Genomic DNA, 24,874 nt, shown 5'->3' on the forward strand with positions numbered 1-24,874 from the left:
ATTGAATGAGAAGGTGTGTCCAAACCTTTGGCCTGTAATGTAGGTGTAAAGCTAAAATGAGGTTACAACAGTATAGATTGATATTGCATATTTCTGCGTTACACAGGTTGGGCAGCTTTTGCAGCAGTTGGCCATGGCCGATGATGATGCAGACCCAAGGCGGAAAAGCAGTTTGTCCAAATTTGATAAGGTGTGTGTGTGAACCATGGTGAAGTTACTTCCAGCCCAAGCGCAACTTATTTCTCCTCGTTCTAACTGACACTTCTTCTTCTCTGTTTGCAGAGTTGTGTAGCCGCCTTTCTGGATGTGGTGCTTGGAGGAAGAGCAGTCGAGACCCCACCCATGTCCTCAATGAACCTTCTAGAAGGCCTCAGTAGGACTGCGGTCTATATTACACATAATCAGCTACTCATGCTGGTAGGCTTTTGCAATTGATATCTAAATGTGACAGTAGCACACAATTTTTGAAAGTTTGATTAATTGTGTACCGCACAATGCTATTGTTAATTTTTCACGTAGAGTTTTTAGAACTGTTGAGCAAATCGCTTGCTCTTCCAGCCAGTGTTAACGGTTTTCTTGTAACCAATTGCCTTCGCATCTATTCCGCATTCGACACGTGTCATCTCTTGTTCTTAACCTATTGTCACAGTACATTTTGCGATGTTTACAAGTACATTACAATCAGTTCAATTATGACTACTGTATGTAAATCACATTTAAAAAAAAAAAAAAAGGGAACTTCTAAAGGGAGTCACTTTCATTTGAATGTCGGTAGTGGTATGTGAAAGCTTTTAATAGTTGTGTGACAAATGCTGCTCTTCTAGGAAATGTGCAGAAACAACCTACACACAGGCTAGCTAGATAGGTAGTGTAACTTGCAGATGAGTCATTCACAAACAAAAGCAGAAATGGTGCAACAGGAAAAGCTTATTTATTAACTTAGCTCTTTGACCTTAGTGTTACTTCAGCATTTGTCAGGACATAAGGCAGCTCAAGTGCCTTTGGTTTATTTGTGTGTAATAGCCATGTGTGGCCTTTGTGTTGATTCTTTCCCTCCATCCATTACAGAATACCTTTCGTCATTGAACTCCTTATGAAGCCATGCGTAATCAATACAGTTTGTACCAGGAACAGTTTAGGACTTTGGCGAGTGCAAACTTGTCATCTCAAATCCTCCCTGAGAAAAACTGTTGACTTCTAATGGTTGATTAATTGGGATGGTCTCGAGAATAAATGTGTCCCACTTCCTACATACGTAGGTGGATTTTGTGCGGAATGTGATGGCAGGGGACCACCTTCGGGAGGAGGAGCACATGGCTCTGGAGACCCTGCTTGCCAATGTGCCCCACTCTCGAACTGTGAAGAGCAACAGTCTGGAGCTGACCCCCTCCAACACCCCCCAGCTCTCCCCGGCTACCACTCCTGCCAACAAGAAGAACAGACTCCCTATAGGTACCTACCTTCACAGCCTCTAAGCCTCTGTCTCCCTGTCACTTTTTGGAAAAAGAGTATGTATCGATGTGCTTAAAGTGATGCAACCTCTTGTAATTTTCACAGGTGAGCATCTAAAGGATATTTTGCTTCATAGGAATATCACAATTTTAAACAAGAACTTAAAGACATAAGTGTAATATTTTGCCTAATGAGAAGCAAAATAAACAAGTAGAGCTGAGTGGTGATGACAAGTGAAAAGGCCTGGGTTTTATAGGAAGCTAATGAGCGTCCTCTTAGCTTGTTATAAAGATAATTAGCGTGGCCTGGATTGAGGCTCAATTACAGAAATGACAACCAATTAAATTAGCAAATATAAATGAACTCATTTTAATTGGAATGGATGGAAAAAGATGCATCGACTCCCTTCATTAGCATTCTCAAGACAAATGATGCTGTTGCAACACCCCCTTAATTAGACGTGAACCACTACTACACACTAGTTGCTACTCTGACAATTTGACATTTACACACACAATCTTGACTTGTTACTTGAAATACTTTGAAAAATTCTGAGATGTACTCTGCATTCTTTCACCAACTCCCTACTTTGTCCTTCTCCTTTTCCTCCTGTGCTGCCATTGAACGACCAGGACAACACTTAGCCGCTATAACGTCCTGGGACCCCACCACCACCGCCCTGTCTGCTCACATTCCATTAGTAACCCCTTTTGGTGGGTAGCCTGTTGCACGTGTTAGAGCCGGAGAGAACCTAAACCATGCAGCTGTTGTTTTGCTAAGTTGCGTGATAGCTAACGCTCATCCAATCCATGCTCCTAGCTGAACAGTAACCCCCCCCGGCTCACCCGCTGTTACCTAGCTAGGGCTGGGTAGTGTTTAAAAATATTCAATACCGGTACCGATACCAACACAGGGTTTCCACGGGTCTTAAAAAGTCTCACATTTCAAAATCCAAATTTCCGTCCTTAAAAAATCTTTAATTCTAACGGTGTAGGTGTAGTTCTTTCTTTTGCTAGTCCAAATAATATTTTCTGTATATGTACAGATTATTATTACTCTGTTGCATTTTTCCTTCAATTTGAATACATGCATTATGTATTATTTATGTTGTGAGATACTGTAAGTCTTTAATTTTGTTCATAAAGGTCTTAAAAAGTCTTAAATTGGACTTGGTGACACCTGCAGAGACCCTGCAATATCATGCTTTTGATTCTGGTTCCTAAACGATACTTTTTTTAATACCAATTTTAGAAAAACAAATTACAACATGACAACATTACACAATACGGCACGAATATTATTTTATGTTTCAGCTCCTACTATGTGAGCCCAGTCTCTGTGCGTAACGTAGAGTTTTTCCTGTGTCTCTACGACGTGGAACGTCAGACAGCCAATCACCAGCATCATGAGATCTTAGTAGAAGCATGCTGTGTGCTTATTGGCTCACTGACTCTGATGAGATTTACTCCTTAGATATTGAAAGTGAGTTTTAAAAAAATAGGCATTTTTTGATACTTGATGCTTCAGAGCCAGTATAGTTTGTGCCTTAAAAAGTATTGAATAGGGTACCCAGCCCTATACCTAGCAATGCTGCTGTCCGTGTGCTCTCACCCTGCTGGCTTTGCCTTGCTCAGTGCTTTGGCTCTTTGTTGGAGCTAAAATGTTATATCAACTCATTTTTATTTTTTTATTTTTCCACCTTTTGCTTCCTCATTCAGCGGATTATGGCTTTTCATTACCAGGTAGCGTGGTGAAAAAAACAACTCTATCTGCTGCTTTCCTCCCTCTAGTCTGTGCCTAAGTTGTGGTCAAAAATAAAGAAGACATTAGTCTAGTTACTCCCCGCAATGACGGTTGCTCCGTTATGGCGTAGTTGTAAACTCAATAGCACATATGTTATCCACTCATCTCTGAGAAAGTAAGGACAAAACTATTATATACAATTAAATTGACAATGGCAAATAGTGTGAGTTATTGTGTTGGCTCTTTGTGTTTGAAATGAGGTAGTTAGTGTTTCAGATCTCTTCTCAACTGAGATAATGTGTCTTCATTGAAGAATATGTGAGTCAACTAGCACCCTTTTCCATGTTCTTCAAATGGTTCATTACATATTAATTAGGAGTGGGGAAAATTAACAATTCATAGATGCATCGCAAATTCTCTCTAGAACGATTCAATGCTCGATTCTGATAAGTTCTTCTTGTTATTATTTTAGTTTTTTTGTTTAACGTGTTGATTTTCATTTGAAAGTTACTGTCTCCAGACATGTAGAAATCAGGAAACATAGTGACTGAAAGAAGGTGGGATAATGGACAACAACTTCAAGTTTAGGCAAGAGTGCAGAAAAAAACACACAAAAATGGCCAAAAGGAAAAAAATATTTTTGTACACACGCACGATCTAATAATACATACATAAAACACTTAGGCATCACAGAAGATCTAAGAAGCCAATTCTCCATCTTTAAACATCTGAAAAAAGTTAGATGGTATTTCTCCAGAGAGTTGCATGTTTCAGCACTAGACATACCAAACGATATCAAGAGTTAAATCCTTTATCATGTTAATATCTCTATGTCAAGTGTTTTAGAACTTCTATATACTAGCGTTACTGAAATCATTTTGTTCAAATAATATGGTAGATAAAGCACATTTTTTCTTCAGCAAAGCTGTTTATGCGCTTGCGTGTGTTTTGTTCTGTCTTCAGCTTAACCAATGAACAGTGGGAGTACCTTTTTTGGATATAATAAAAACTTAATTTTGGTGCTCAAAGAAAACTACGGCTTTATTATTAACTAACTACCGCCTAACATCTAAATACAAAAGATAAACTCGTCTTTAATGTCACACCAGTGTATGGCTCCGTGAGCAAAAACTTGGAAATCATTCAAAAGGTAATTTTGACATTTCTGTGTGAAATTGATAAAGCCATTGTGACTTTCAGCACATTTGGTAATGCAACGTTTATCACAGGCAACATATTGGTGTGACATTAAAAGAGGAGTCTTGCTTGTCTAGTTTAAAGCTTTAGGCTAGAGCTGCTAATTTTCACAGAATTCCTGATTCCTGAACATGTTTAGGTTCCTAACATAGCAATACATGTTGTCATGAAGTGTCCTCTAAATGTAACAAACGGAAAATAACAGCGCTTTCCCTACTAATTCCCCTTCAACCCACCAACCAGCAGCCGCTCGAAGCCGCAGCCGTACCAACATCGCCCAGGAGGGGGAGGCAGAGGCCAGCTCCCAGGAGTCCTTGCAGGAGCTGATGCCAGAAGAGGTGCTGGTGATTTCACTAGGAACTGGTCCTCAGTCTGTCCCTGGGATGATGTCAGAGAATGAGGTAATGGGACTGGAATTAATGTACTCATTTGCAGGAGAGATGAAGATGATGAGATAAATGTAATGCCATATATATTTTTTTCCCTCTCAGTGAAGGGGAGTGAGGCTTCTTTGAGCCAGTGTCATGCATTTTCCAGTGTTTATGCAATGTTATGCAATTGATGAGAAACCCTCACATATATCTAACTCCCTGATCTAAATTTAACGGTCTCCTGATGTCTTTGGATGAGATAATGCCTGGAGCAAGAATGACTCATGGCAAAGCGCATTAGCAACCAAACATAAGTGTTTTGTATGTATGCCCTTCCTCTCTCTACTGTTCTGTAGGTTTTGAACCTGCAGATGGCTGATGGGGCCCAGGGGGACGGCCATGCTGATGATACTAAGCTGCATGGTAAACCAGACAAAACCCTGCGCTTCTCCCTCTGCAGTGACAACTTGGAAGGCATCTCAGAGGGTCAGTCTGCAGTCTGATCGCACATAAAGTTAACAAAACCCCGTTTTTATATGCATGTTCACCGAGTAATATCAAAAAAACTTGCAATTTAAAAAGTTATGAAAAGGGTTTTTTTTATTTTGGGGGTAAGAGTGTCATTGTGAAAATGAATTAGTTTCCATCAGAGCATGTGGGCCGAGGGCGAGAGGAAGCGCTTTTGATTGATTTATTCAAAAAACCATGATAACAATAAACTGAACAGTAAATCTATGACAGTCTCAATATACAAATGATCATATACAACATACAGTAAATGAATATATTACATGTCCGAAAAGTTGGAGCATCGCCTTGTCTCTCTCTACAATTTCCCTCACACCATGAGTTAAGTGTGCGTGCATGCCAGACCCAACCCGACCTAACAATGGAGTTCACAAAGTACTTTGAAAAAGAAACTGAGAGTACAGGTGGACTATTCCGTCGTGCAAGGTTAGGGTTAGGGACAATGAGTGGAGCGGAGGGAACACACACTCCGCTCACATGCTTTGGTCTCCGTTTACTTTTTTGACTGAAAAAAGTAACCAAACTGAAAAAAGAGAATTGTACAACTCGCTTTGACACTCCAATTTACAATTGAAAAATGTCACAAGGACATAAATAGTTGTCTACAACAGCTGATATAATTACTGGCTGACCTAATCACCTTGTGTATGTTTTCATTTTTTCATTTCTCAGGTCCGTCCAATCGTTCTAACTCTGTGTCTTCTCTGGACTTGGAGGGAGAGTCTGTCTCGGAGCTAGGAGCCGGGCCGTCAGGGAGCAACGGGGTGGAGGCTCTACAGCTTCTGGAGCATGAACAGGGTGTGTGTGTGTGTGTGTGGGTGTGGGAGGGTGGGTGTGGTTGGGTGGGTGTGTTTCAGAATGCTGCCAAAAGTTTTCTTATGCTAAACAGCTATTTTGTATGTACTTGTTTCTGTATTTCTTATTTATGTTTAATATGTTTGTTCGTATGTGTACGTGCCATTCACCAAGATAAAGTCCACATAGGTGTAACTGTGGCGATACTGATTCTGATATTCATAAGCAGGCCGAGTCTAACACCCTTCATGTCTTCCTCAGCCACCACTCAGGACAACCTGGATGACAAACTGCGCAAGTTTGAGATCAGAGACATGATGGGTCTGACAGACGACCGGGACATCTCCGAGACGGTCAGCGAAACCTGGAGCACCGATGTGCTCGGCAGTGACTTCGACCCCAACATGGATGAAGATCGGTTGCAGGAAATAGCAGGTGGGACAAGGGACTTTTCTGATCTGTATTTGCACACATTTATCAGTAAGCAGAGTGATTGACCTACACAGCCTGTGTCATCATTGCATATTTTATGGGATGGATTTGCTACACTTAAGGGTCCTCCTGACTATTAATGAAATAGATTTAGGGAAATGCCATAACCTTGTGGTATGTGGGAGAAATGGCATCAAAAGGCAATTGCACTTAAGTGCACATCATAAAATAATGTGTTACCTAATTGAGCTGAAAGTGATACCACAGGCCATATTCTTCTAGTTGTTTTTGGTGCACATGGTTTAATACAATGTTATGTGTTCTGTATTTAGGTGGCTGTATAAATAGCTGTTCTAAATTCAGTGCTTTAATGCTGTAATGCAATTTCCGCCCTCACTGCCAAATCTTAACTTTTAAATTATGCTCAGATGGTTTTTATACTCTTGCGATCAAAGAAAAAACACTGAATAATATATTCATTGAATAATAATAATTGTAATTGAGGATGAAGCAAAAAATTACCAATTTCATATGGTTTGTTTGTCTGTTTTTCTTTCTTCAATCTACTGCCACTGACTCCTAGATATGACTGCAAGTATCCTCTTAATTGATGAAATAATGCAGTGGACGCATACAAATAGAAAATGGACTCTAGGGGCAAAACAAGTTATTTTCTACACGTGTCTGGGTTATATCCTGAAGTTAGCTGCCTTTATCGCAGTGGCAGCATCTAATAAGTACATGGGTAATCATAATACGCTGATATATATAAGATAAACATCTTCAGTAGATAGGGGAGTACAAGTTCAGCCTCTGCACTCTGTTGAGCAATGAAGGAAAACCCGGGTTGTAAAAAAAAAATAACCGGTTCATCTAATGTGAAAGCAGCTGTACAGTAGATGGGATATTTGAGTCTTCACGGTATCTTCCTGTCTCCTCTACCTCTGTCTTTTCCTTCACAGCCGTCCCCGTGCCTATCTCTCCCTCTCTCTCCTTCTGTCTCTCTGACATTCATTCAGTCCCTGCAGTCTTATTGACCTTGGTTCCTTCTCATTTGCATCCACCATTTTTCATTCCTCGGAATATGGCGTTGGGGGACTTTTCCATCATTAAGTGAATTCACAGCGATTTCCTTATGTGTTTTCTCCAAGGGATTGGGTTATGAGATGCACATTAAATATCCATTAATACCTCATTATCCCACTGATAAGATTACCATGATAATGAGGCAGAAATTCTAATTGTTTCACTTCTTGTTGTGCCGCTCATTTAATCATCCACCTGAAAGACAAGTACTCTGCGCCCCTGCCCTGAAGACTGTAAACACGGACAGCGGGATAGAAGCTCTCCCGCCGCCAGCAAGAGCCCTGCCCGCGCCAACATCAGTACACACTGTTGCCTGGATGCTGGCATGGGTGCGCGTTCACGGCGTGCATGCTTTCGTACATGCGTGCGTGCGTGTGCGCCATGAAGTGGAAGCATGACATTCCAGGGGGCGCGTCTACGACAGGTCGACTTTTTGGTTCTGAGGCCGCTGACTCCCACTCACACCTGCTAGCTCCATCCGCATTCTTCCGCCTTGTTAAGCCCCGGCTTCTCAAATGGAGATGGAGGGACACGGTGCCGGGGAGGGGTGGGTAGGCAAAGCGGTAATTTGGCCGTGAGTAATGCTAGGCTTAATCAACGGCTCAAAGTCATGGCCCTGGAGGCCGGGGGCGGGGTGAGATATTACTATTAACCTCTGACCTTTTGCACAGTGGTATATGTGCCTGTGGGTCCCAGCATGCAATGCACGCGACCTCCAACTCTCTCTGTGTCTCTGAATCCCCATCCACTCACCATTCAGAGAGTGTTTTTGCTTATCTCAGACCATTTCACAGTGTTGTTTGAAAGTCAGACCTGAAGGCATACTGTAAATGTGATGGAACAACCTTTTAATTAAGATATTAACATGTGAGAGCAATGCATTGGGTGCCGTATAGTGCTGAAACAGTTACTCGCTAAATCGGTTATGTGGGTCCAATAGAGACCAAAACCTTATGGAGCGGTCATTTCAGTTATTAATCAGGCAACAAGGTCCCAGCTTACATATGGGTGAATTTGTTACGTTCCTCTCTTTTTATATTCATTTAAATTAAATATCTCTGAGTTTTGAAGTTTTGTCAGTCTCAACTAATTTTGATATTCATTATATTAAATCTTGAATTTGAAGATTTAATTTTCTCTTTGGACTTTCAGAAGAAAAAGGAAAAAAAAATTAAAAAAATGATAGACTAAAAAAGTGTGATATGTTGTAGGCATCATTTCTGTAGTGGCACTATCGACTTTAAATGTTGCTCATATTACAAATATCTGAATAATTTAGTAGAACTTATTACAGAATGTGATTCAAAACCAGTGCAATAACAACACATACAGGCTGGGTAAAGGACAATAAGGTGCCTTCTAGATGACTTTGCGACTATAGAGGTGACTTCTTACTTTTTCTTACCCCCCCCGAAAAAAAAAGAGAAGCTGCTTCATGCTGTGGAAGGAGGTTAACTCTCTGTGTCTGCGTCTGTGCTTTTCAGGGGCCGCTGCGGAGAACATGCTCGGCAGCCTGCTGTGTCTTCCTGGCTCGGGTTCAGTGCTGCTGGACCCCTACGGCTCCACCATCTCGGAGACCACAAGTGAGGCGTGGAGCGTGGAGGTCCTCCCCAGTGACTCAGGTAGGGAGCCAGGTTGGTTTGGTTTCAGTGATTTGATTCGGCGATCTTCTTGATTCCTACACTTCTTCTCCACGATGTCTCAAATAGGGCGGGGACGATATGCTTTTGTCCCGATTACATTCTTTCCCATTACATGGGTGCCGATTCGATCAGTGTTGGGATTTTTTATTGATTGCAATTTTAGAAGTATTGCGATTCGATAGTATTGATTATTGTGATTTTCTTTTCCTTCTTTAACAAAAACAGAAGACATTAAATAAACATCATGAGACATTTCTCAAAACTCCTTCAAACAGTCAGTCCAACATTTATTTAATTTGCAAAGAAGTACATACCATGGATCATATTTAGGTGAATTATTGGTTAAAAATAACAATTCTAGGGAAAAATATCAATTTTAAAAATAGTCACAAAAACAAAAAAATCCCGATACACACATGAATGGATTTTCTTTCCAAACCCCTTGGTCTGAAATGTGTGTATGCATACATATTTTTATTTTTTTTTTATACAGTGGGGGGTTGGGACACCAGGTGTGGTTTGCACGGCATTCCATACCAAACGATGTGTGCGTGCATCTGTCATCATATTTGTGTGCACTAGCCTGTCTTTCAGGGCAGATCTGCGTGTGCCAGTAAAAGGTTTCCTTAGAGGGACAATCAGGTGTGTTTGCACCTGTGGTGGAGCGGTGGGGGGAAGCGCAAGGACAGCAGCTGTCCTCCATCACTTTACACATGGCGTCAGGTTTTTAATCTGGCTAGACTGAACAGTGCAGTGCTCTGAGGCTGGTGTATGCTGTTTAGTCGCACTGGGCATTCGTCTACATCAGTTGTCAGCAGTGGTGCAATTAATGCATTTACTTAAGTATTATACTTAAGTACAATCTTGACGTATTTGTACTTTACTGAAGTCGTTTCTTTTCCTGCCACTTTTCACTTCTGATATTGTACATTTTACTCCCACTACATTCATCTGACAGCTCTAGTTACTTTCCAAATTAGGATTTCTGCACACAATACAATTGTAATTTGTAAAATCTGATGTTTTTTTCTAAATTAAACTACCCAACAATATACAGGCCTGCAAGTATAGCTGAAATGATTAGGCGATACAACACAGGCAGGACTGTTTTCATCATTTCAGTATGTTAAATGTGAGGATTTAACCCTAACCCCTCCATTGAGTACTTTTAATACTTTAAGTACATTTTCCTGATGATACTTACGTATTTTTACTTAAGTAACATTTTCAATGCAGGACTTTTACTTGGAAGAGACTATTTTTACCATGTGGTATTAGTACTTTTAACCAAGTATAGGATCTGAATACTTCCACCACTGGTTGTCAGTGCCAAATCCAAACGCATACATAATCTTATGAATCATAGATTACACTTTCTTCATCTGTTCTCGCAAATTGAACAATCAGACTAAACCTTTTTTTATAAATGAGACATTGAAAACCAGTGTTTTGGGAAAAACAGTAGAGTGCTTTATTAAAGGTGTTAAGTGTTTCTTTGAAAAGCCTCGGCCTTATGTTAATTGAGGTAGTACACCATTTCAGTATGTGCGGTGCAGAAATGACATGCATGAGTGTCTTGATTGCTTTCTGTTCCGTTTGCTGCTCCTGCTCTGCTCGGTAATAGCGCGATCGGAGGCTCGCACGGCGTACAACGCTTGTTTCATGGCTAGGCAGCAGAAAACTACACTCTGAAGAGCACTTCACCAACACATTATTACTAACGAGCATGCAAATTAGTACTGCAGTTAGTATGGAGCCTGTGGGTTCGGCCCAACAGCTCCATTGGGCAGCCAAAGAATTGGGCGTACTAGCTTTACGGTTTGGTTTGGCTATTATAAGACATGATAATGTATGCTTTGTTTGATTTCATGCATATGTGCACACTTGGTTTCCCAATGATCGTAACAGAGGGGAGGGTGGGCGGGGGGTGCAGAGAGAGATTGACCATCATCTGTTGCAAACTGCCATGAGTACAGTAGAATTATTAGTTTCTTTTAAATGTATCCACACTTGAAGTGAGAAAAATACACATTCTTGTTAGGGCTGCGAAATTTGTAGATATTAATATATGAGACTAGATATTGTCTTCAATTTTGCATATCGTCAAGGACACAAGTGATCGCAGTTTTAAAGGCTACCGTAAAGTAAAGTTACATCATTTTCGGAACTTACCAGGCTTTTCTAGCTATTCTAGTGTTTGTATCTACATTACTGATGACTTTTTTTATTAAAATATCATTGTGTCAGTATTTAAGATGGAGATATTTTGATGTAAAACCTACTTATTGTTGTATTGTATGCCACAAACTCTGTGCTTTCATTTCTTTGTTCGCAGAGCCCACAGGTCCACCGATTTAGTTTAAAGTAAATAAGTCCCCTGTGCGCTGGGCCTTCAACCTAAGACAATAAAGTGCAGGGAACTATGGCTATAATTTGCTTTTACCCACTCAGTCATTATATCCACACTAGTGGTGATTATTTATCAGCAATCTCATTGTTTTCATATTTTGTGCAAGCACCAATACACCAATAATCAACCCTACAGTATCGCCGCAATATCGACATTGATATATCAGGTCATAAATATGGATTTTCTCCATATCACCTGGCTCTAACTCTTGTCTTGGATGTCTTCTTTTTTTAAATAAAAATATGATTTTAAAAATAAATAAATATGACTTTATTTTTTGGACCACTTCCAGAAGCCCCGGACCTGAAACAGGAGGAGCGCCTGCAGGAGCTGGAGAGCTGCTCCGGGGTTGGCAGTACGTCCGATGACACAGAGGTGCGAGAGGTCAGCTCCAGACCCAGCACCCCCGGCCTCAGTGTTGTCTCAGGTATAGATCCAACCTCTTCTCTTCCCACTGCCTAGCATCTACGTTTATGGTCTGTTTTCAAATCCTGGAGCAGACAGCTGCCCATGAAACGTTCGTCAAATCAGGTGCAGCCACTGCGGCTGTAGGAGGGCGTAGCCAGCTTTCTTTGCTTGTCAGTTGTCAGTGAAGAGCAACTGATAACTGCTGGTGTCATGTAGACTGGGTGAACCCAGCCCGATCTGCTGGCGATTTGATTTCGCCCTGCAGCTCAGGCTTGATACCTGTACATTATCTATCCTGCTTCCGTTTCTGCGAGGACTGATCACAAACTGTCTCATCCACCTGGTGAGCTATTGTTTGGTGTAACACAATGACACTAGAGAAGCGATGGCAAGCAGCTTCTTGTTTACATTCAACATTCTGGCCCCGAAACGCAGCAACCCATTGATGCCGCTGTTGCTGCTACGTCACCCAGATCGTTGGTCTGGGTGAGCTGATTGGTTAAAGGACTATCCAATTACGTACAGAGCCATTTGAACAATGCCCGTTGGTCACGCCTCTTGTGCAGTATAAAAGACAGAGCAGACTCCCTAGACTAATGTTCAGTCTTAAAAGATTGAGCTTAGTCTGATGATAGCCAAACTAGGTGTCATCCCCCCTAGCTTGCAATGCTGGGAAGCGGGACAAAAAACAAATAAAACAACTATATGGACACATACCATTCTTCCCTTTTGAAAAACGGCTAAATTGACTTCTGGTTCCATAAACTTGCTCACCCTCCTTGATTCTGTGTAGAGCGGTCATGTTGCTGGGAGGGTTGTTAACCAGTATAATGGGGTCAGTGTGAATGTGTGTGTATGGCAGAGGTTTTAATTTGCTGGTTGTCTTTTCCCTGGGCTCAGGTGGACACACCATGTTGACACGCATGAAGTAGTATCCTAGATTAGAAAGCCAGGGGTGATGTTCGTGGCTTAGCTCACAGGAAAACGTCCCGTGGGACCCGCCCGATGGATAGTCTGCATCTGATGATCATTCTTACCTGTGTCTTTCTCTCCTTTGGGACCTTACACTACCAATTTAGAGTTCCCAGGGGGTTCCCTGATCTGAGAGAGAGCACACAGTACAGTAAAGAGAAAGAAAAGTCCCCTTTTGTTTGAGAACACATTGAGCATGCTGGCTCTGTTTTTATTTGACAAGCCAAAGTATTTTTTATTTTTTTTTACATTTTTGGAGTGCAGAGGTTTTGTCCTGAATGTCAACACAACTATTGTTGTCCCCCCCCCCCCCCCCCGCTGCAGGCATTAGTGCAACCTCAGAAGACATCCCCAACAAGATCGAGGACCTGCGGTCAGAGTGCAGCTCAGACTTTGGAGGGAAGGACTCCGTGACCAGTCCAGATGGGGAGGAGTCAGGCCACGGTAGGAGAGTGTCACATCCCAGCTAGCCATCAGTCCAGTGTGTGTCTGGTCTAAACAGCATCAGCCACAGCTATCAATCCCTGTCACTTCCACAGCTGCCAAGCCTAATCACTCTTCTTGTTCTCGGCAGCTGTAATTGTTGCATAAAATTGTTTTGTAAAGTGAAATATTCCTTGTTAGCCTGGCTGGGGAATCATCAGGTTATTAGGTTTTTTTATCTTAAAGTTAGGGCTGCACAAATAAGTTGCAATTGTATCAAAACCCCAATATGGACTAGTGCAATATCCAAATTGCAGGGGGTGTGCTGGGGATTCAATATTTGTTAAAGGAGAAATTTGTGTTAAACCACTCTGAAATAAGTGTTGTGGAGACGTCCCCGTCTACAAATTGTATCCTACAGACTGAAGAAAAAAATCTTTGTTCGGTACAGGTACTTGAAAATAGGAAAATAATAATACAAAAATGATCATTCCTTCCAATATCCTGAATCATATGCAATTGCAATATCGGTCAAAAATAATCGCAATTAGATATTTTGAAATTATCATTTTCTTTTCTATTTTTCAATAACATGCCATATACACTTGTGGTTAATTTAGTAAATGCTCTTAATTGTCTTGTGTCCTCTTGTGTTTTTACAGGAGCACATCATCTAACATCTCCGCCCTCACAGACCGATTCCTTACTGGCCATGTTTGATCCCCTCTCCTCCGCTGAAGGTAATTTGCACTCCCAAAATGCTTTGCAGCCAATCGGTGGAAAGAAACAAGTTATCATTAAATCCCTCCCTAATGTCGCGGGCTCACAGAACAGCTTGAGCTCTGTGGAATTATCCAAACGAGTGTCTGTGCCCCTCGCACATGCCTTACCCCAATTACTGGTCATATTAGAAGTTCAAATTAACTGTCATTTCATTTGGCCCGTTTAGGGTCCCAAATGATTCTTCGCGGTATTTGTTCCTGAGCCTTTTTTGTTTGTTTGTAGCACAGGTTTGAAATGGTGTGTGCGAGAGGAATGGTCGTGGCTTTGTGTCTGTGGCAAGGTGAAGGGATGACAGGTTGAGAGACCTCACCCCAGGCACTTTGGCACTGTCCCCTCGTCCCACTGTGCTCATGGCACCAGGCTGCCATTGGAAGCTTTTCAGGAGAGAGAGTCTACCCTTGGAACAGGTGGCCTACCTATACCTAGGGCTCATCTCCCACTAACATCTCTCTTTAGCACTCTCCCCACTTTGGAGTTTTTTTTTTTTTTCTTCCTTCTAATGGCTTTATATTGTTTAGCTACTCTGTAGAAACAAGTGAGATTTTGTGGTACGAAACTAGTTCCTGGTATCTTCCAGAAAAGCCTAACTGTAGGGCTGCTCGATTTATGGAAAAAAAATCATAATCACGATTATTTTGGTCAATGTGAAAATTACGATAATTTAACACGAATACTCATTAACTTTTGGAAAGATGTTGCATTTACTGACCCTAACAAATACTGAAACATTTAAACAAATCAATAGTGAAAACACCTTGAACTGTGAAATTTCCCTTCAAACTTTGGAATAGAACTTTTTTTTCCACCTTCAGAACACGAGACAAAATAAGAATTTACTAGCAAAACGCAATGTGCTAAATAATTGTTTTTTCTCAAGGATATTGTTTTTGTGATCGCTAGGTGGAAGGGCGTTTAGAATTGGATGAATTGCACAGCCCTACCTTCTCAGAGAATTTCATTAGTATATTTAAAAACCAAATTTTAGTAATGGAAGTTTTTGTGTATAAAGTTAGATTTGTTTCTTTATAACTTGTGAGAAAATAAATGATCTGAGAGAGAGAGAGAAAAAATGTTTGAGAGAAATAGTTATCACACTGATAGCAAAAGCATTTAATGAGAGAAAAAAAAATTGAGAAAAAAAGTGTTCATACCAATAGAAAAAAATAATATTCGAGACAAAAAAAAGTTTAAATGTGAATTTAAATTTTTAAAATTATTTCTGAGAAAACTTGTTTATTATATTTATTTTTTTAAACTCTCAAATATATATATATTACTATATGTGTGAAAAACATAAAAAGTATTTCTCTCAGAACGTTTTTCTTCTCGCTCTCATCTGCGGCTGCAGAACCTGGAGCTCACCGCTAGTGTTTCAGTTTGACTGTACCTTTATGTTCTCTTTTATTTCCTCAGGCTCCACTGGAACAATAGTAAGGCCCAAAGTGCACTACGCCAGGCCCCCTCACCCTCCCCCCGATCCTCCCATCCCTGAAGCCAGCGCCCTGGGGCCGGAGACGCGGCACTCTCTCTTCACGCCCCACTGCCTGGCCCAGGCCGAGCTAGAGCACACCAAGCAGCGCCACTCCTTCCCCGACAGGCTGGTCCGGAGCCGCAGCTCCGACATCGTGTGCCCAGGCCGCCGGCCCACTAGTGACCCCGGCCTCAACCGGCGGGTCGCTGTGGAAGAGCGAGACCCTGCCGGAGCCTTCACCTTAGGACCGTCCTCGTCCCCCAGCAAGGACTCCCTCAAAGGAGAGGTAACCAGAACCACTCTCAGTCACTGACAGAGACAGTCATATTTTTAACTAATGCTGCTGAGAAACTGCTCTAAAAATAAATACACAAGTTAATTTCAGCTGTTGTCTGTATTCATGTTAGGTCTGCACAATTTGGATAAAAAAGTCATACTGCGTTGGGATTTACAATACTGAAATAACGATTGCATTTGTGATCTAGTATCATGCATCATCATCAATGCAATCATGCAGAAAACAGTTCACAAAAATTTTGAAATGTGTATCTTTTAACATACAAAGTTAAACGAGACAAAAATGTGCGATATTTTAGAAAATGAAATAATAATGCAAATTTTTATTAAATTAATACATACAAATATGTTTGCCCTTATAAACAATGACATTCAAGATAGGTGTGCTATGATAACTAGTGACTGAGTGACGAGCGGTGTCGGAGATCAGTGTAGCGGCTGTGTGAGTGAAAAGAGATCGTAAAGACAATGTTAACCCTCTGAAACCTCAGACACTCGCCCAAAAGTAAAAACAGCCCCTCTGATTCATAGTTTAATCATTTAATAACCATAAAAGCTAGCAACCTACCGATGTTTGCAGCTAAAAGCTAACGAGTTAGCGGTTACGGAGGTCTCTTTGGGGTCTCTCTAGCCTCTAGAGGTGATTTTCTATCGAGCTTGGAGTTTGTGCCATTTTTCAGGGTCGTTGAGCATTAAATCCAAACTGTTACATCCAAGATTTATCCAATTTATGTCCATATTTCATCACGTTTTCGCTTTAATATGCCACTAGCGCTGTCTCCCCTTTGTGTATGGAAGTCAAGGAGTCCATATATGGGATGCATGCCCATATATGGGAGACAACATCACCTCCTTGTATGGAAGGCCAATAGGCAAACTTTTTTTAGACACACAATTGCTTGTGTAGCATTGCTGTGGGTGTAAGATCAATAAATATGACATTATTATGTTGATAATTGGCATAAGTAAATGTCATGAGGGCAAAAGCGTCTGAACTTTCTTTGAAAAAATGTATGTATTTTGTGAACCGTATAAGTTATAATGATTATTTCTTCACAGTGTGACTCCCAAGACATATGAGAAGTGTTTTAGAGGGGAAAATGGCTTAGGTTTTACTTCTCTGTCTGTGATATCAATACATATCTGTGAGATTCATGTTCTGTTTTATTTATTTGTCTTTAAGGCCCTACAACCATTTTTAACATGCAAGTGACCTCACTGCAACCCAAATATTCTAATAATCCAGTCCTGAAAAAAATGATATTCTTATCTTGACTGTAAACAACAGGGTTGATGTTTTACAAGCTTCTTTATAAAATAAATTCAGACGGACAATGAACTGTAAAAATGGCCTTGGGGTAAGTGAGTTAAACGTAAATACCAACCTTCTTAAACCAAGGTGGCTTCACCTGTTGTTAAAACTGTCGTTAAAGTGAAGGGTGTTACAGCGTGGAAACCCAGTGTCACGCACACAGCACACCTTTTTGTTTGCTTAAATCACACAATGTTTGCGGTAATGCAATCGCACAGAGCAACGTTGCCATTAGATTCGATTTGCAGCCCCAAATAATGTACTTGCTATTGTCTTAAGTCTGTTTTTGTAATTACCGTCCAAAGGTTGAGGACAGGAAAGACAGCGACGACGAGAAGTCTGATCGCAACAGACCATGGTGGAAGAAACGTTTTGTGTCTGCCATTCCCAAAGGTAAGGAAAGAAAACACTCGGTCACCTTACGTATGCCCCCCTTTTCTAAACAGAAATATGAACTTTTTATACATTTTAAAAGTGATCTGATTGATTTTCAGCTTTCCTTTTTGTTTTTTGTTGCATGGGGGAAGAAAGTGCTTAATCACAACCGACAGGAAATATCACAATCAATATCACTTTAAAGAGCAGAGTGAAAGCCAATTCATAATGTGAGAAAGAAAATGATGATCCATGTTGTCCACTCCTCCATTGCTGGTGTTTCAGTTGGAAAATCATGTTTCTTGTTGTTTGAAGTTACCTCAGAGACGCGTCCGGTCCTTTTTTCCCCCTCTCACGTCTCACTGACTGCAGATTTATATAGACTTTTGGAAGCTAATCAGTCATCAGAGGCGCTTTAGCTGTGTAGATTGTACGGCCGTAGCCCTCCCAGCAGTGCTGTCAGCCAGCAGCTAATGGTCATTAGATAGACCTTTCTGTCATCATCGCTGATAGATGACACATCTCTTTGTTGCAGTTCTACTCTCCAACCATCTCTCATACATCTGTCTGGGAAATAATGAGCTGTGCCCACACAGAATGACTGCTTATAACTCTTTGCGATAATGATGTTTCTTAAGTAAACATTCAATTGATGTTCATGAAATGGAGCACTGCATGGTGACGCACAGTTGTCAGTTATCCGGCAGAGCGCGCCTCAGCCCGTGTGTGAAAGGCCAACCCCCTGTCTGTTGTGTCCCTCACAGTGCTGTATTGGACGGCTGAGAGTGACGTCCCAGGTAACGCTTCCACGCTGTCATCATTGTGCTGGCTTCACTGCTGGAGCCAGCGGCTGCGTGCCCCCATTCTGCTTTTTGTAGATGCCGCCTTATAGAGATGTAGAGCTGTGATGTGACATGGTTGTGCTGAGTTCACTCGTCCACCATGCATCCGTTTTATCACCCCCCTCACCTTATCCGTGTTCTCTTTTCTTATTTTTACTTTTTTGCTACAGATATCATTTTACTGTATGGAGAATACAGAATATCAATGTAGATACTCCACCCAGTGTTTCCTGTGTGTGTCACCAGGTTTTAAACCCCCCGTGTCTCTCTTGTTTGTCCTGTTTGCACCCTCGTGTTAATAGGATAAGCATCAGTGGGCTTATTTCCATCTATATCGACTGGACTTTCTATAATGACTTACAGTGGACCTTTTGTGATATTCTGCTATGAACCAGTGTTGTAGTTCACCATTTTAATGTTCTTTTGCTTTTTGTTTTTCTTTAGTAAAGTACCACACTAGACTCTTTGTGTTAATGTGTTATACCATACATCCTACATTGTGATTTATTTTAGTCTCAATACAAACCATGAAAAAAAAAAGGAAAAAAAAAAATGAATTCCCCAAAGATTGGCCCAAGCGGCTGGTCAGCAGGCAACTCATGATCAGCTTGTCATCCAGCAATTGTGAAAGTGGTGTCAGTCCACTAATGGTGTGTCTGTCCTCTACAGCTCCCATAGCTGCCTTTCGAAAAAGGGACAAGCAGGAGAAAGACGACATCCCGGAGCGTGTCCCCCAAGGTGCGTCCTGTTTTGGTTCAATTAACACTCCTAATTGGGGACACAATATGGATATCTGTTAAACCAGCTTTCATTTGAATGCATCTTGCGTGTGTCCGTTAGGTTTATCAGATGACCCGATGCCCAGACAGAGCTCGCAAGCGCAGGCAGCTGAAGACATCCTGGACAAGTACAGGAACATCAAGAGGACGAGCCCGAGTGATGGAGCAACAGGAGGAGCTTCTTACGATGGTACAGGAGGTCAGGGACAACACTTTTTTTTATTTTCTCTTTTTATATACAGTATACATGCATATAGTACAGGCCAAAAGTTTGGACACACGTTCTCATTCAGTGTGTTTTCTGAAGGCATCAAAACTATGAATGAACACATGTGGAATTATGTACTTAACAAAAAAGTGGGAAATAACTGAAAACATGTCTTGTATTCTAGTTTCTTCAAAGTTGCCACCCTTTGCTTTGATTACTGCGTTGCACACTCTTGGCATTCTCTTGATAAGCTTCAAGAGGTAGTCACCGGAAATGTTTCCAAACAGTCTTGAAGGAGTTCCCAGAGATGTTTAGCACTCGTTGGCCCTTTTGCCTTCACTCTGCTGTCCAACTCTACCCAAATTATCTTGATTGGGTTCAGGTCCGGCTCCATGCATCCCAGTGGGAACCAGGCATGTAGAATCCATCCGGTCACCTTTTCCCCATCGCACAAAGACATGGCAGTTGGAAAAAAAGATCTCAAACTTGGACTCATCAGACCAAAGCCCAGATTTCTACTGGTCTAATGTCCATTTATTGTGTTTCTTGGCTCAAACAAATCTCTTCTGCTTGTTGCCTCTCCTTAGCTGTGGTTTCCTAGCTGCTACTTGACCACGACCAAGGCCTGATTTGCGCAGTCTCCTCTTAAAAGTTGTTCTAGAGATGTGTCTGCTGTCTCTGTGTGGTATTTATCTGATTTCTAATCTGAGCTGCTGTTACAATTTCTGAGGCTGGTGACTAGGATGAACTTATCCTCAGCAGCAAAGGTGATCCATATGTGTTCATTCATAGTTTTGATGCCTTCAGTGATAATCTACAATGTAAATAGTCATGAAAATGAAGGAAAAGCATTGAATGAGAAGGTGTGTCCAAACCTGTGGCCTTTATTTATATATATGTGTGTGTGTGTGTGTGTGTGTGTGTGTGTGTGTGTGTGTGTGTGTGTGTGTGTGTGTGTGTGTGTGTGTGTGTGTGTGTGTGTGTGTGTGTGTGTGTGTGTGTGTGTGTGTGTGTGTGTGTGTGTGTGTGTGTGTGTGTGTGTGTGTGTGTGTGTGTGTGTGTGTGTGTGTGTGTGTGTGTGTGTGTGTGTGTGTGTGTGTGTGTGTACACACTCACTTGCAGTAAAAATAACATTGCCATTTGCCTGTTTTTGTTCATGTTGTCAGATCTTTGTGTTGAGGACAGCGTGCACGACTCTCCTAGAGAAGATGCTCTGCAGAACATTTCTGCAGACGACCTCCTAGACTCAGCCAGCCAGACAGCACAGCAGCATGACTGCAAGTTCTCTTTCAGGTCAGAAAAAACACAAAACACCTATTTACAATCAATCACACAACACTAATCTAGTTCCTAATAGATATTCTTAAACGTTGCTATTAATTAAATATATTTTTGTGCATGTCTGTCTGTCTTCCAGTGATGCAAAGAAGAAGTTGCGGTTGGCGTTGTGTTCTGCAGACTCAGTGGCTCTGCCCATCATGATTCCTGCAACAACACGGAACGGGCTGCCTGACCACATGGACTCTGAAGGTAGCCAGGCCATCTGTGTTAAAACTGTCTCCTATTAGGAAACCATCGCCATCCACACAAGTTTTTGCCCCGGTAGCAAAACTAATCTCGGCCCTTGTTAACACGTCTGAGAGCTCCTATCACATGACCATTCGCATGCACTGGGCATGAGTGTACCAGTGTACACAGGAAGCAGAGTGTTTGACGTTAATCTGCGGTTGAAAATCACGGATGTAAAAGTTGAAAACACTTGGGAGAAAACAGTGGTGAAAAGTAAGACAGAGGATGTATTTGCTTCTACATCTACTAGGTTTTCGGTATCTTTGTCACCTTTGAAACCTCCCCATGGGGAGCAGGGTACAAGCGCTTAATGTTGGCAAGCATCCAACCTGCTGAAAGTGTCCTTAAGCAAGACACTAAATCTGTAACACCTTCACCTTCTGACTCGCCTTCCAAGGTTTTGTGCAAGGTTGAGAGAGTGGGAGATGTTAAATGAGAATTCCCATATGGTGTCAGTGCAATATCCCATTGTTAAACCATCCTACATATTAAAAAGACTTCTGTAACCCCAGAGATTAGTATTGGTCCAACATTTTATCAACATGTTGGACCAATGTTCTGATGCAGCACAAAGTACAGACAGACCTGTTAGGCCTTTCCACCTTCACACCAGGACAACAGATAGAGTCAAGTGACATTCTGTAAAAACAGTTAAACCATAGGACTCCATCTTTGTGGCCATCAGTCCTGTTATCATGTGGAGGCAGCAGGTTGATCAGATTACAGCAGTATTGTCTAATGACGTCTCTCTCTGTCGTCCCTCTCTCTCAGAAAATTTGATCGTCTGCTTCCTGAAGATTCAGCTAGCAGAGGCCATCAACCTGCAGGACAAGAACCAGATGGCCCAGATCCAGGAGACAACTCGCTGCGTCGGCCGCTTCGACCCACGCACCTGCAGGAAGCTGCTCGCTGCCATCGCCGAGGATTACAGGTAACCGTGGAGACCTGGAGGGTCGATAAAACCACTCCATGGGTCTTTCACTCAGTAGGGCTGGCACAATATGCTTTTGTCCCGATTTTATTCTTTCACGATACACGGGATTCGATTTGTATTGCGTTTTTGTATTTTTATTAATTGAGATTTTAAAAGTATTGCAATTTGACAGTATTGAATACTGCCGTTTTCTTTTCCTTCTAAGTTGAATATTACACTTATGGAGACAATTTATCATGAAGCATTTCTAAAAACTAATGGTTTTCTAAGAGGAATGCACATCACAAGTCAGTCAGTCTAACATTAATTTGATTTGTTAAAGAAGTACATAACATGGATGTTTTGCTTTTGCTCTGTTTTGCATTGAACGGAGATGGTGTAGTCACCGGTGGTGCCTTATAAACAGAAACTATAGATAGGTGAATCATTGGTAAAAAAATAAATAAATAATAAATATTTATTACAGAAATCGTCCTCATAATCAATCACATTACATAAGATTTTCAAGTTTTTTTTGTGTTTGTTTCCCACCTCTCTTGGTTATCTTTTCTTTTTTTACGCATAATCTTGTTTAAGGCATATACAGATATGTAGCCATCGATAAAGTGGCAATGATAGAATACCGATGTCTGTGTGTGTGTTTCCTTCAGAAAGCGGGCACCGTACATAGCTTATCTAACCCGGTGTCGCCAGGGCCTGCAGACGTCCCAGGCCCACCTTGAGAGGCTCCTCCAGAGGGTGCTCCGAGACAAGGAGGTGGCCAACCGCTACTTCACCACCGTGTGTGTCCGCCTCCTTCTGGAACACATGGAGGCCAAGATGCTCGACTTCATTAAAGGTATTTATCTCTACTTTTTAAGATGAAGTGAATGATAATCCCGATTATTTTGATCAATATTGATCACGATTATTTGTTGATTTTAAACCAAAACATATTTGGCCACATAGGCTATTTATAACTGCTTTCACATCCATATTATGCTACATTCTTCTTATGTTGAAGTTGCATGATGTATATGCATACAGCTGCAATCTGCAAATGTCTTGTATTGCCACTGCACTCCATTCAATAACTTCTTCTGTGTTTTTCGCCGTGGCGGTCGCGATAGCAGGGTTACCAGTGGAAACACTGGTACAAATACAGTTACAAAATGTTGCATTTACTAGTAAACTGGTACACCTTGAGACCGATGTATTGCTATCTGTCCTCTGTGATTGTCTACATCTAGAAACTAAGCTGCGCGGTGGAAGGAACAACTCTGACTGGCACATGATCAGATATTGGTTTACGGAGCGGTAGATTGGCTTTGCAAAAAAAAAACGGAGCGCTCTAGGAAATTAACCATTTAAAATTAAGTGTGCATAAGATGGATTTTCTGCATTTTCTTCTTTCGGCCTGTTTTGCTAGAAAAGGATATGATGTATACATTCAGCGGTCATTGTTAAAAATAGAAATATAAAATAAATACTGATTCTAAAATCCCACAATATGTACTTGAATCAATGTTTCCCTCTATCCCTATTATGTAGGTATTTTACATTCAGTGTAACTGAAAGTGCACAAATTCTTTGTCTGTACTTTCCTGCCATCCTATTATCCATAATGTACACACTTTGCAATGCTGTAATACTCTGTAAACAAGTAAATAGTTGCTGGTGGCCCGTATAAGATGAACATTTAAATTTAAACTTAAACATTCAAACATTGAAGTCCCAGATATAATGAGATGCGTGTTGTCCACCTCTCAAAGCTTAACAATTTAATGTCAGCTTATATGAAAGTACACAACAATTCAGACATAGTCATGATTTATTCCCTTTTTAATACGCAACCTCCAAATGTATTTCCAAGTACTTGAAAGGCCTCTATGTCTTTACATAACATCCCTTCCTAGCTCAACTTAACTCCCTTGAAAACACTCCCATTATTACATCTCTTGGTCCTCTGCTCCCTCCAGCGTTCCAGGTGTGCACAGCGTCGGATGACAAGACTGCCGCCGTGGAGGATTTTCTGCGCTACTTGTACGGCGCCATGGCCCGTGACGCCATTTGGCAGTACGCTAGCGAGGACCAGCTGCAGGACGCCCAGATGGCCATCGAGCGCAGCGTCATGAACCGCATCTTCAAACTGGCCTTCTACCCCAACCAGGATGGAGATATTCTCCGAGACCAGTGAGTAGCTGGAACGGCGCCAGTACCACACAGTCTCACCAGACAGATCTCCAGTTTATTTGTTATTTTATATCCTCATCATCTTATTGCAAAATATAAAATACTTGGTCAGGTGCATTTCCGCGCAAAGCCCGACGGAAGTGTCTTTGCTAGTTTAAGACCGATGCAGTTTCCTGTCCAGCACCCACGTTGTTTAAATAGCAAATGCTTGTGCGCCCATGGGTGCAAGGGAGGGTGCATATTGAAGCGGGAAGTGATTGCACCATTGACTAACAATAATCTGGTTTTTAAGTCAATAACGCAGCATTTCATTGTTATTTTATCAGTGCATTAGTAAAATGCTCCCCGCCCGTGCACAGCGCACGCACACAGGGATGCGCAGCAGCACACCAACATGCAAAATTAAAAATATTATGTGAACGTGAAATAGTATTATATGATCTGCTCATGGACTTTCACTTCACGCACAACCAGATCAGTTTCTTCTCCTGAAAATCTCTCCATCCTGCTCAGCAAATCGGCCATCATTATATCAATGCTCCAAGGTAGCAATGCGCCTGGCTTTTAAAGGGAATGGGAGATTGGTGTATTGCATGTTACCCCCAAAACCTATGATTGATCAAGACTTTAAGTACAACCCTTTTGAACCATGCGCCTGGCACACCGACCCTA

At 41.5% G+C, this 24,874-nt stretch overlaps 1 protein-coding gene across 9 annotated transcripts in view; it reads left to right on the forward strand.

Moving 5' to 3' along the window:
• gapvd1 (GTPase activating protein and VPS9 domains 1) overlaps window positions 1-24,874 on the forward strand; it is a 43,107-nt gene that overhangs the window by 13,893 nt on the left and 4,340 nt on the right. For 2 of the 9 annotated variants that reach the window (XM_034871978.1, XM_034871979.1), the window contains exons 5-27: window positions 107-190; window positions 283-417; window positions 1,260-1,452; window positions 2,085-2,165; window positions 3,171-3,194; window positions 4,639-4,793; window positions 5,120-5,249; window positions 5,964-6,089; window positions 6,348-6,521; window positions 9,089-9,226; window positions 11,950-12,084; window positions 13,362-13,481; window positions 14,123-14,200; window positions 15,657-16,000; window positions 17,629-17,716; window positions 18,463-18,495; window positions 19,210-19,278; window positions 19,390-19,518; window positions 20,694-20,820; window positions 20,945-21,057; window positions 21,868-22,027; window positions 22,681-22,868; window positions 23,989-24,202. In XM_034871978.1, coding sequence (XP_034727869.1) covers window positions 107-190; window positions 283-417; window positions 1,260-1,452; window positions 2,085-2,165; window positions 3,171-3,194; window positions 4,639-4,793; window positions 5,120-5,249; window positions 5,964-6,089; window positions 6,348-6,521; window positions 9,089-9,226; window positions 11,950-12,084; window positions 13,362-13,481; window positions 14,123-14,200; window positions 15,657-16,000; window positions 17,629-17,716; window positions 18,463-18,495; window positions 19,210-19,278; window positions 19,390-19,518; window positions 20,694-20,820; window positions 20,945-21,057; window positions 21,868-22,027; window positions 22,681-22,868; window positions 23,989-24,202 — 3,038 coding nt within the window. Of the gene's footprint in view, window positions 1-106; window positions 191-282; window positions 418-1,259; window positions 1,453-2,084; window positions 2,166-3,170; window positions 3,195-4,635; window positions 4,794-5,119; window positions 5,250-5,963; window positions 6,090-6,347; window positions 6,522-9,088; window positions 9,227-11,949; window positions 12,085-13,361; window positions 13,482-14,122; window positions 14,201-15,656; window positions 16,001-17,628; window positions 17,717-18,462; window positions 18,496-19,209; window positions 19,279-19,389; window positions 19,519-20,693; window positions 20,821-20,944; window positions 21,058-21,867; window positions 22,028-22,680; window positions 22,869-23,988; window positions 24,203-24,874 lie in introns of all 9 variants that reach the window. The other 7 variants (XM_034871980.1, XM_034871983.1, XM_034871981.1 and 4 more) reach the window with 7 other exon arrangements.

The sequence above is a fragment of the Etheostoma cragini genome, chromosome 5, assembly GCF_013103735.1.
Source record: "Etheostoma cragini isolate CJK2018 chromosome 5, CSU_Ecrag_1.0, whole genome shotgun sequence".
NCBI classification, from domain to species: Eukaryota; Metazoa; Chordata; class Actinopteri; order Perciformes; family Percidae; genus Etheostoma; species Etheostoma cragini.